Consider the following 12,359-nt stretch of genomic DNA (forward strand, 5'->3'; position numbering starts at 1 on the left):
TGTGAATAGCTAAAAATTTCAATTATTTTTTTCCAGAAATTTGATATTTTTTTTATACAAAAAATTTGTTAAATTTTTTTCTAAAAATTTAATTTTTATTAACTGTTGTGGATTTTTGAAATTTTTTTCGAAATAATTTTTTTTGAGAATATCTATGGATTTTTAAGAAAATACCCACAAAATTCTGATCCTACGTCTCTGAGTTTAGTTGCTATTGTTGATCATTATTTATGTTATTATATGCATTTACAAAGTTAGACATTTTTAATTCGTATCACAGATGTCCCATTTCCTGTTATTTAAGAATTGAACTCATATAACTTGAGAAGAAAAACAAATAATATTGTCTATATCACTCCGGGTTTTTCCTTTTATTTTCTGTTGCTGACTGAATTAACATTCATGTATTATTTAAAAAAAAATATATCCCAGTCTATATATCATTTCAGCTGTGTGTACAATAATCTCTCCCTACTTTGAAAACTGCAAAATCATGCAATAATCATCTCATAACCTCTCTCTTTGCGTTTGGAAATGAAAATATTTTTTGATACTTCTTTGAATATGTGTGTGGCAATAACATAAAAGTTTTTTACTTTAATGAAAACCCAAACAGGATTTTTTAAAGAGTCAAATGCAATTTCAAACCACTAAAAAGCTCAAATTTTGATATCATCAATATAATCAATTTCAGTTGGTGAGGCGTGTTCTTAACCAGCTAATCTCTTTCCTACCTTTATTATTCTCACAACGTGAATACTTATTCTTCTTTAATAATAATTTTCATGTCATGACGTCATAGCATCTTTAATGATCAGTGTTACCAAATATCCGATTTTTAGCAGGTTCAGTTAACCTTAAAAACCGCAGCTCCTAAGAAATGTATCATTTTTTTGAATTAATATAAACTATAGTACTCATATCAACAGATACGTTTATCATACTGTCGCAATGTTGAGATCAAGTATCCCAGTTTGCTTTTATGTTATCGCCACACATGTATATTTGTACGGTACAAGTTGTAACAAACAAATTGTACAAGTTGCAATCTAAAAATGGGCTGAAGTATTTTAATTGGAGACTTTTCATTACTTGTGAGAAGGATAATGGAGCACTTTTATGTGAAGTCACAGGGGCGTCCCCAGGATATATTTTGGTCGGGCTTGGTCTTAGGAATTCTTTTGAAAAAAAAAATAAGAAGAAATATTATATTTTTTGGAAAAAAATATGAAAAATTAAATTTTTCTGAAAATAAAATTGAAAAAATAATTTTCCTGGGTATTCTTAAAAAAAATTCAAAAATCAGTAGGTAGTCTCAAAAATTCAGACGTGTTCAGAAAAATCAAATTTTTTGAAAAAAAAATTTAAAATTAAATTTTGTATATAAATTTTTTTGGTAAAAAATTTGAAATATTAAATTTTTCAGAGAAAAATTTAAAAAATTGTTATTCAAATTAAAATTTAAAAAATCAGTAGGATTCTCAAAAATTTAAAATATTAAATATTTTGAAAAAAATTGTAATATTAAATTTCTGTAAAAAAAAATTGAAATATGACATTAAAATAATCCATTGTCATTCTCAAGAAATTAAATTTTGAAAAAAAAATCTGTTCTAAACAGTTGTGCATTTTTGACATTTTTTTCCATAAAATTTAATTTCTTGAGAATGACAATTGATTTTTGAACTTTTTTCCATAAAAATAATTGTAATAGAGGAATAGAGACAAAGAATGATGGTAGAAAAAAGTGGAAGAAACAGATGGAGAAGAGAAGAGGGGAGAGACAGAGAGAAGGAGGGATACCGAGTGTCCATTAATATCGGAACATTTTGAATTTTAAACTTCAACAAGATAACATTTTATTAATGAACTATAGAATTTCAACAAAATTAATACTTCAAATATAAATGTGTCCGAGCTCTTAATAATTAATGAACCACCCTTAGAGGCTTAGAGGGCTTCCGAGTGGCGGCAGAAAACCTGGCACCCGCGGCACCCGCAGTGGTTATAGTTCTTTGCTATTGAGTCCCAGTACTGCCTAACAATGGCTTTGATGCCCTCTGTGATTGAATGACAGACACTGCAGGCCCTCCCCTCGACATTCATTAAAGGTGTAGTCGAGGGGGTTGAAATCAAGGGCTGTATGAGGGCCAAAAGTGTCAAAAAAGAACTCAAAAGACTTATTCAAAATAGTCTTGCAATGGAGGAGATGCGTTTCTTTCATTGCTGGTATCAAAAGTGGCCTCTCCGCCCTCACAAGGCTCTTTCCATCCCCTTTTTTGATAGCTCTCGGGATAGTCTGGTTTGAAACCTAGATATCTCTAGCATGGGACCTCAGGGACATGAGGAGATTCGTTTGGATTTGCTTTTTTTTAACTCATCCTTTTCCAATTTGGCCTTTTCGACAGAGCCCTTCTTCCTCCCTTACGTTTCGGACTTGCTAACTACGTAGACGGGGGTCTTGGGGACGGCCAACTCCTTTTTGTCCCAATGAAAAATCAAGTTTTCATATTTCAATCGACCACCCGGTTTATATAAAAAGAGGAGAAGAAAGGAGGTTATATTTGGGTCAAAAACAGCCTCTTAATTACCTCGCAGGCTCATAAAATATTATAAGGACATGCTTTGTTATTTTATACGTCTACTTGCTAAATTTCACACTGATCTGTTTTACTATTTTGGAATACGTGTTCGATAATACCTAAACATAATTATAAATATATATAAGATCAGACCCAAATATGTAATAGATAAGATATAAATATTAAATTAAGTATTGGAATGAAAAAATAGGGTATTTTTCTATTATTATCCTAATTTTACCGTACATGATCGATACCAAAAGAAATAAAAAACTAACTTTCAAAATTTAGTCATTTCATACAGATTTATGGTACATATTTCTTCATTTAATTATAATAAAACATTTAGTCAATGTTAGACATTTGTCAATTGTACAAAGTAAAAATATCGATTATGACCTCCCAACATTAGCAATACAATTGGCCTTTGGAACAAAAGAATAATCAAGACACAGCAATATTCAGCTTCTTTTTGTGTTCTTGTCTCCTTCATGAATTGAATAAAATTTTTATAGGTTAAACATAAATATATATATTTAACTATCCTTCTTTATTTTCAATGAAACATTACTCAAAAGAGGTTAAAAAAAATAAAACAATTATATACTTCATATTATAAATTTAGCGTTTTAATTATAAAAGTAAATGAAGCAATTACATTTTCAAAAAACTGAATTGCCATGAAGACAAAACTTCGTTGACTTTCAAGCAATTTCAAGAATTTCAGTGGTTTAATTAAAATTTACTTGGTATCTTCAAAGCTAATATAAAATTAGGTTATTGGACAATATTCTGTCTTAGACAATGTTTCTAGTACTCTGCAAGGTACGGCTGCAAAGGGATGGGCTAGAGGGTTTCTAGCGTCAACACCATATAAAATTATTGGTTTTAATAAAACATTGAAAAAAAAAAGAGAATCTTAAGTCAAATCTGGCCTCCTTCAAAAAATATTCATATATAATTTTTTCTAAAAATTTTTGTATCTTCTAAAAAAAAAAATGCCTCAAAATCAAATTCTGCGGACACCCCTGCTTATTTTTTTTTATTTTTTGAGAGAGACATCTGAAACTGGGCGCAAACTTTAATCATAATCAGCTTTTAAAATAAACAAAGGTGCATTTTATTCTCCTTTCAGCTGTTTTCATGAGTTGACTCTTGTATGGATTTCCATATTTCTATATTAGAAATCCACTCACACTAATCACTCAACAATAAAAATACAAAAGGCTCGCAACCAAATTTTTTGTTGTTGTTTTTTTTCAATTTTCCCCCCCTTTTAACGGTTGAAGTTGAGAGTGGGTACAATGATTGATGTGCATAGGAAATAAACAAAGCAAAGGTTCATAAATATCTGTAAGATGGTACATACACGAGGGTCGTTTGAAAGTCCATGCAGTCTCCGAGTCTCTGTTTGACAGTCGTTTATATTTTAAGGTCCGAATTAGTTTGTTCCAATAAAAATCATAACCGATCTAGGATTTTCAGACTAAGCACAACACTAGTTTTGTTTCGATCCTTTTTATACGGTCCCAGGAGTATTTGCAGGAGGAGAGTTGAAGGGGATGTAGCCTATTCCCCTGGAATTAAGGAATGATTTCTTTTTATTAAAATGTTTTTCGTTCAGGATGAAAAAAATTTACGGTAAAATAGGATTAATTTGTTAATTGTTTTATGGAGCAGACCATAAAATTTAATATTTAAAATATTTTTCCAAAAAATTAAATAATTGAAATTTTTTCCCTAAAAAAATGTTTTCCTAAAACCAAGCCCCCCTACAAAAAAAATTTATACGTATAATCCTGTGGATTCCCCTAGTTCCAGTCCCGTGAAATCTTAAGACCGTCCTGTAATACTGTCGGTCCTTAGGACTGTTAGTCCTTGGGATCGGTCCTTGGATTTTTTTTTTAAATATCGTTTGTTTATTAAGTTAAATAAGAGCTATGTATTAAGAGTATTGTAAAATGCACTTACCTTCCAAAAAATATTTCTATTACCATAATAATGAAATTTAATAGAAACCATATTATATATATTTTACATAGTTATATACTTAGTTCAATTAAATAACGATCATAATATAAAAACGAAAACACCCTCAATGACCTCACGGGGGATTGTTTTTACCTTCTTTAAGGGCCAACTAGTAATATTGGGCTGGATCGCAGTCTTATATTCTAAAAAGGACCGAGAAAACACAAATAGTATTTACCACACAATTTGAAGGAGGTTGAGTGATGTTATGTTTAACTTTTGAACATTGTATGTAAATTACATCTCTAAAATACTTTGTTTAAGGAAATCTGAGTTTGTAAATTGTACATACTTTTTATAAATATCTGTTAAGATATTTGAGTATCTCAAAATTAATTATATATTTCAACGGAGAAAAAAGTGAGAATTACATTCCCCCTAAAGTTGAATCTTTTATCGATACTACAAGACTTGACAAAATATATATCAGCGCAGAATATGGGGGGAATTTTAACGTTACCGGCCTGTCAAATAAGAGGAACAAGGGATATTCCCCTGTGCAGGGAAAATCAAAGGTCAAATTAAAAGGAGTATTTAAGTGTGGTTGCAAGGAATATTGAGACACAGTTGGACAGATTCTCCATTCAAGATGAGAGTCACAGCCCTCCTTTGCTTATTTGTTGGTAAGAATAAAGTTTTGGATATATATATATACACTACACATTATTTTCTTGTGCCCATGTCGAAGATACGAAAGGGCGAATCTCTCACTTTATCCGTCTTTTTATATTGAAAGTTATAACTTATTGTTACTTCATTTAATTTCAGCCGCTGTCAGCGGAAGCATATTTGAAGATGGAAAGCAATATGTATTTGATTCAGAGACATCTGTTGTTGTTGGTACGATGGACCATGCTCCACACTCATCTGGATTTGCTTACAAGCACCATACTACCATGCAAGTTCAAGGAGATAACATCAAAGTGAAGGTATACATTCAATCATGATTTTTCGATTTACAAGGATTAATTTTCTATTTTCAACTTTAATCACTTTGTTTAGCTTTCTGACGTTGAATTCTCACAATTCAATGGAAAACATGAGAATGGAGAGTTCCCATTTGACCACACTAACTTTGTTGCAACAAACAGAGACATTCCTGCATTTGAAGTTCAGTTGGACTCCCATGGATTGTTTTCATCCCTCAAAGTTGGTCCTAAACTGACACTATTCCAACGTAACATGATCAGAGGATGGGCTCAAAGACTCCAATTGAACATGGATAAAATCAACAATCATGGACATGGATTCCATTCTGAAGAGGTAAATTATTTCTACATCATATCTATAACCAAAAAATATATATTTAAATTTTAGCAATCCATCTTTGGAGATTGTGATACTCTTTACACTGTTAGTGATCATAAAATTGTGAAATCTGTAAGTCATACTAAAGATTGCAAAAACAGAGTACATGTCCTCATTGATGATTGGAGGGGCGAACGCTGTGACATTGACCCAGAGCATCCAGAAAGCAGAGAAAATCCAAATGGTCTTTACTCTGCTTCCAACACCATTTATGTCGTGGACAAGAAGGGAGATCATTTCCACCCTAAGGCCATCATTGGATCATCCTCAGTTGTTGCACAATTCTATCAAATGGAAGGAGTCTCCTTTATTGCTCACTCTAAGTATTGCCTATAATAAACTATATCAAATGGTCATTTAAATAACTATTTTAATCTAGTTCAACATCTATTTTGAAATCTGTTGAAGATATCTCAGAACCTATGGTTGTTGTTGGAATCCCAGTCAAGGATCTCAAATACGAATTTGAAGATAAAGAATATCAATGGAATTCTGACAGAGACCTCAAGGCTCGTGAAGAACATTTAGCCACTGGTGAATTTTTTGAGAGTGACATGTCCACTTTGTCAAAATATGTTAAGGAAAAGCTCAACAAGTTCCATGACATCATGCAACATCTTTCAAATGACAAAGATGCCATTGCAGAAGCTCATGATAATGGAGTAAACAGTATGGTACCCGGTATGTTGGCTATGGACTACAATACATTGAAGGTAAAAAAACCCGTTAAAATATGCCCAAACATGCATAAAATGCTCTTATCCATTTAGGCTATGTCTGAAGAACTTCACTCAGACAAATCTGATGAAGGTGTATTCAAATACAATCTTTTCAATGAACTTTTGGGAAGTTTAGGAACCAGCGCTTCTGCACTCCTGGTCCGTGACATGATCATGGAAGACAAATTTGAAAACTTCAGGGATGCTGTCCGTGCTCTTACTGCCATTCCTTTCCATATTCGTCACCCTAGCAAGCAACTTTTGAGTGAATTCGAAGCTTTGTACAACTACGATGGAGATCAACTCCTCAAAGATGCCGTCCCAATTGTTCTTGGACACTTAGCACGAGTTACCTGCGAAAGAGCCGGAGTAATGCACTCACCTGCTTCTAAAGAATGTTTCCACTCTGTTGTCGATGAATACGCCGATAAAACAATTGAAAAAATTATGGGTAAGTTTTATATTATGGGTAACGATATTCATTTATCAATGTGGTTTATCTTCCTTGTGATCTCTCTCTAAAGGTGCATCTGACCACAAAGAGCAAATTAAGCTTCTTGGAATGTTGTTCAATCTTCGCTATGGAAACGTTGCTGAAAAATTAAAGCCTCTTATTTATGGAGAAACTGAGATCAAATGTGGACATCTCCGTACTCTTGCTGTTCAAGCTGCTGCTTTTGGAGCAATCAACAACGGAAAGGGAGCTGAATATTTATTGCCCATTTTTGCAGACAGTGAAAACTCTCATGAACTTAGATTGACAGCTCTCTCATACTTGATGGATGCTCATCCCACCGCAACTCACTTTAACACCATCGTTGCTGTACTTTACAGAGAAAAAGATTATGAAGTTATCAACTATGCATTTACACTCTTGGATAAATATGCAACCAATATTAACCCCTGCAAGAAATCGGTCTCTGTATTGGCCAAATACTTCTTGAAATATCTTAAGCAATACAGTCATTTTGAAACTGACTATGGATTGGGAGTGTCCAAAACTTATAGTCGTCAATTCCAACAATCTAAATACGGGTATGGAGGTGAATACAGCTACTGGGTCATTGGATCTCATAGTTCTACCCTTCCTCTGAGTGTTGCAATGTGTATGGACACAACCTTGTTTGGTGGATATACCGCTAATGGAATGTGTGTGCAATTAAGAATTGAAGGATTGTCCAAGGCTCTCATCCGTAAATTCAAGACGATGAGCCCAGATATCTGGAAATCTGAAGATCTCAAAAGTATCTTAATGGGAGATATGAACATTAAGGAAAGACCTGATCAACCAATCAACGTTGAGGTTCTCCTTTTCGTCAAGAACTCAGTTGTTGCATTCAGACAATATAACGAAGATTCAATTAAGGAAGGTGGGAACTTGAAAGAAATTTTCGATCAATTGAAAGGACTTGGAGACACCTACTCCATTAATCACCAAAGAGCAATGAGATTTGGAAGCCTCTTGTACCAACAACCCTTGGAAGTCGGTGCTCCAGTCTCTTACTTAAACTCATTCACCGGCGTTTTTGATGTTCAAGCTACAATTAAGAAGGGAAATGCCAGAGGTCTTATGTTCAGAGATGTCAAATATAACATGAACTTTTTTGGACATGGATCTCGTATGATGATGGTTCAAAACCCACAATCAAAGATGTTTTATTCCATTTCTCAAAACCGCATTTATGGCTCCCATTTCCCAAGAGAATTTGTCATTGGAGTTAATCCATTGAAGAAAGAGTTTAAATTATCTATTCAACGACCTTCTTATGAGAATCCACTCGTACTTATGATGCACTCTTTAACAAAAGTTTACACTGGATCTCAAAATGTTAATGAAAAGCAGGATATTTCAGCCAACTGTCCTGAGTGCAAGTCTGATACTCCTGTATCGTATGGTCCAGATGCTGCTAAAACCAGAGTCTTTTTAAACCATGATTGCGATAAGACTGGCTCTTATATTCACGGGGAATACTTTGACTGTGAAATGGAATCCAATAGGGGAAAGGTCTTATACCATTTGTGGAGAGCCATGTTACCTTATAACAAAAACCCTAAGACCTTTGGAAATGGTATTCGCATGGGTATTCGTCAAATCAGAGCTTATTTTGTTTTCTTCCCAAGAGCTGAAAAATGTGGAGCAATGCTTCGCTGGTCACAATCAAAGGAAAATCCAGTTAAAGAGCTTGAAATTTCTATGAGATTCAATGCTAATCCCAATGGCGAGCGTCTTTTCTTTAGAGGACGTAAATGGGTAGTCACAACTATTATCAAAGCCAAAGGAGAACCACAAGATAGGGTATACAAAATTATTTTGGGACATGAATTCACTCCTGGATACATTGAGAATCGTCTCAAGTTTAGAATGCAAAGAGCTGCAGTTCCTGGAATTATGTCTGATTATTCTATTTGCTTCAATATGGAAAACAAGTACCCAGACTTTGGAGAAGAGTTTATGACTTATGACAAGAGCACTCAATTAAAAATGACTGGAAAGGCAAAACTTCAATATGGTGCTGCTGCAGACTGTGACTCTACTCCTGGAGAAATGAAATTAAGCTTCAAACATGAAACAACTGAAGAAGCAAGAGAGGCTATGAAACACACTTGGTACTATGAAAAGTGTATGGAACAGAAGAAACAGCCAGAATGGGCAAACAGAGGTGATAAACTTCCATTCACACAAGCTTGCCACATGACAACATGGGATGCAACTACTGCACGTAAATACTCATGGAAGATGAACTTTGTTAAGGTACCAATTGAATTATTCAGAAATATACAACTTGATCATGAAAACTAATCATTTTCTATTTTCAGATGACTGATCGCATGAATGCTATTGTTTCTCAATTCCAAAGTATCATGAAAACTGGTCTTTTACCTTACTGGGACATTGATCCAGAAATTATCCCAGCTACAAGTGCTGATCCCCACATGAATATCAAAGCTACCCTTAAAAACCACGACAAGAATGTTGATATGTACATGGAAACCAGTCAGGGAGGTCAACGTTTCAACGATATTCCTCTTAGTTTAAATTGGCGCCCAATGTTGAGAAACCTTAAGTTTACATCCACCACTAGACGTCTCATGCAATACAAAATTATCCATGGATGTACTACCACAATTGACCATGTATATACTCTTGACAATGTCACATATCCTTACACACCTACCTCATGCTGGACTTTGGCTTCTGGACACTGTTCCCCACATCCAACTTATGCAGTTTTTGTCAAAAAGTCTGCAGGATCTCATTTAGATGCTAAAATTTATTTGGGCGGTCACAGCATCGAATTCCAAACAAGTGGCCCAAAGAAGATTAATGTTCTCATCAACGGTGAAGCTATTGATGTAGGAGAGGAGGAACATGTTCATGAACAAGACGGACAAGAAATTTTCAAGTACTAATTATAAGATAGAAAATTGTGTAGAATTTCACAAATTTAATTTTCGATTTTAATATTAATTTTTAGGGTCTTAAAATGGGGATCAAGTTACAGTGTTTACTCCTTCTTGAAAATCTGGGTAGTCTATGATGGCCATGCAGTCAGCTTAATTCCTGCTCCATCTGTTACGGGTCAACATTGCGGTTTGTGTGGAAACTTCAACAGAAACCAATATGATGAATTTGAAAGCAAGGATGCTCATCAATTGAAGACATCCGACGAGCTTGTTGAAGATTATAAATGGAAGTGTTGAGAATTTATTTCTTTCATCGATTGATGGAGATATTTTTTACAATGATTCTATTATATTTGAAATTTTACAGGCATACTTTTTTTTTTTTTTACTTTTCTCATGAAGAAAAACATATGTTTAAATCTTGACTATTCTTATAAAGTGAAATTTTAAGAATAAAGTATTAATATAAAACTCATGATTACTTTCATTTATTATAGTACCTTATTGAAATGAAAATACCAACTTTTTGAGTATACATTACAAATTATATATAGTCATGGATGATAAATATAATCAAAGGTTTTTTTAGACAACGGTTAGCTTTTCCATCTTTGTAAAATTAGTCATTAAACTTTCCCAACTCAATATATATTTGGAAACATAATTTAACCTGCTTTCTTGTTAAAATTGATTGATCATTATTTCATTTCTTAACTAAATTACTTCGGAAACGCTTCAATTCATTGTACCTAATACATTTTGAAAATTTAATGATATTATTTTAATCTATTTTAATATCTTGGCTTTCTACCTGGTTTTTTATTTGTATATCATGGGAGGAGGTTTAATTGATGCATTTCAATTTTTAGGAGTTGTGTCTCAGCACTTTTGAGATATAACCATCAGTAGACTCAAACCTAAACAAAGTTTAAAAATACTTTAAAAAATCAAATCGAAGATATCAGATTTGAATATTAAAAAAATTATTACAGATTCATAGATTGATATAGGTGTAAAATAGACTGGTCCAAGACAATAATTCATTTGAATTGGAAGAGTAGTACTCCAAATTATTATGAGGTTTGATAAGAAGTACACCTTTAAAAAAACCCCAACTCATTTAAGCTAAATTGAATAGTGCCGCTCATCAATTTAATAGAATGGAAAAATGTATTATTGAACAAATTATAAACAAATTGAAAACTTTGATTTATTTTTTCTTCATAATCTAATATCTTCATTATCAATTATTGGTGCAACTCACATTTCAAGGCTAAATCCAGTATGGTATTAAGTTCTCTTGTACATAGAACGTAGTAGGTACTTTGCGCACTAGAACTTAGATCCTAATCCCAGCATTTCCGGTTTGTGGATAGTGGGTGTCCTATAACTGTCTACTCAGTAGTCAGTACCGTGTATAACACTCTCAGAAGAGAACCTACGGAAATTGAGCAATATATTAAACAATCATTTGAATGTGACATTTATTGGGAACCTGATCTTTTTGATGATACCAAGATGGAGAGACTTCCTATTATCGTAAATGGCAAAGAAAAGTCTAAGCTACTAGTTGCCTGAAAACTTGAATCTGATGCAGGGAAAAATATGGCAACTGCTGTTGTCGAAGCTCTATAAGGTTGGGGGATTAAATATCACACACGTCAATGGTTTGGTACCCCTATTACCGTTGCTTCAACAAAATCAAAAATTTAGCTTGTGTGCGGGAAGTAGTATTAATGTATTATAACACAAATAGACACATATCCACACACTACGCCGGGATCTTAGTTCCAAAATGTTAACTTTTTTGTCCCCAATAGCTTGGACCAGTCTAGTTAATAACTTAATATTTTAAAAAAATAAAAAAATTTGGAGTTTTTTTTTCAATATATTAATCTTACATCTTTGAAGAGTTAAGGAAAAGTTGTTATAGTGTCATTCCAAGTCAAGTCTCAAGTTTTACTCACAAGTATAAATTTTGGAATATTTTCATCAAGTTCTTGATTATTTTAATGGAGTTTAGTTCAAGTCCTCAGAAACTATAAGACACTTTAATGAATTCAAGTCAAGTCTCGAAAAATTTGATTATAAGATCAAGACGAGTTGAAAGTCTTAAAAATATGGACTCGAGTCCAAGTCGAGTCGTAAGTCTCAAATTCAATCTTCTTTTTTGTTTTTTATATGTATTTGTTGGTTCACTTAAAGAAAATATACACTTTCTTAATCTTTCTCAGGTTTATTTGGGAATTTTTTTTTCTTTATCATTATTATTTTTTTATTTTTGAACTGTGTCCTTCAAGGCCTCTACATGATC

General features: G+C 33.1%; 1 protein-coding gene across 1 annotated transcript; it reads left to right on the plus strand.

The window, feature by feature from the left end:
• Window positions 1–5,076: 5,076 nt before the first annotated feature.
• Window positions 5,077–10,516, plus strand: LOC121122965 (vitellogenin-6). Its single transcript, XM_040718046.1, has 9 exons — window positions 5,077–5,236; window positions 5,382–5,542; window positions 5,616–5,876; window positions 5,931–6,244; window positions 6,301–6,634; window positions 6,692–7,091; window positions 7,165–9,392; window positions 9,458–10,044; window positions 10,117–10,516. Exons 1-9 carry the CDS (start codon window positions 5,203–5,205, stop codon window positions 10,340–10,342), a joined length of 4,545 nt encoding a protein of 1,514 aa, XP_040573980.1. The 5' UTR covers window positions 5,077–5,202; the 3' UTR covers window positions 10,343–10,516.
• Window positions 10,517–12,359: the final 1,843 nt, after the last annotated feature.

Source organism: Lepeophtheirus salmonis, chromosome 8, assembly GCF_016086655.4.
Source record: "Lepeophtheirus salmonis chromosome 8, UVic_Lsal_1.4, whole genome shotgun sequence".
NCBI classification, from domain to species: Eukaryota; Metazoa; Arthropoda; class Copepoda; order Siphonostomatoida; family Caligidae; genus Lepeophtheirus; species Lepeophtheirus salmonis.

Excerpts from the sequence above, each read along its gene's own strand:
- LOC121122965 (XM_040718046.1), top strand. The coding sequence starts at position 5,203 with ATGAGAGTCACAGCCCTCCTTTGCTTATTTGTTG. Across the intron at positions 5,237-5,381 it reads CCTCCTTTGCTTATTTGTTG|CCGCTGTCAGCGGAAGCATA; the intron begins GTAAGAATAAAG and ends ATTTAATTTCAG. Across the intron at positions 6,635-6,691 it reads TGGACTACAATACATTGAAG|GCTATGTCTGAAGAACTTCA; the intron begins GTAAAAAAACCC and ends TTATCCATTTAG.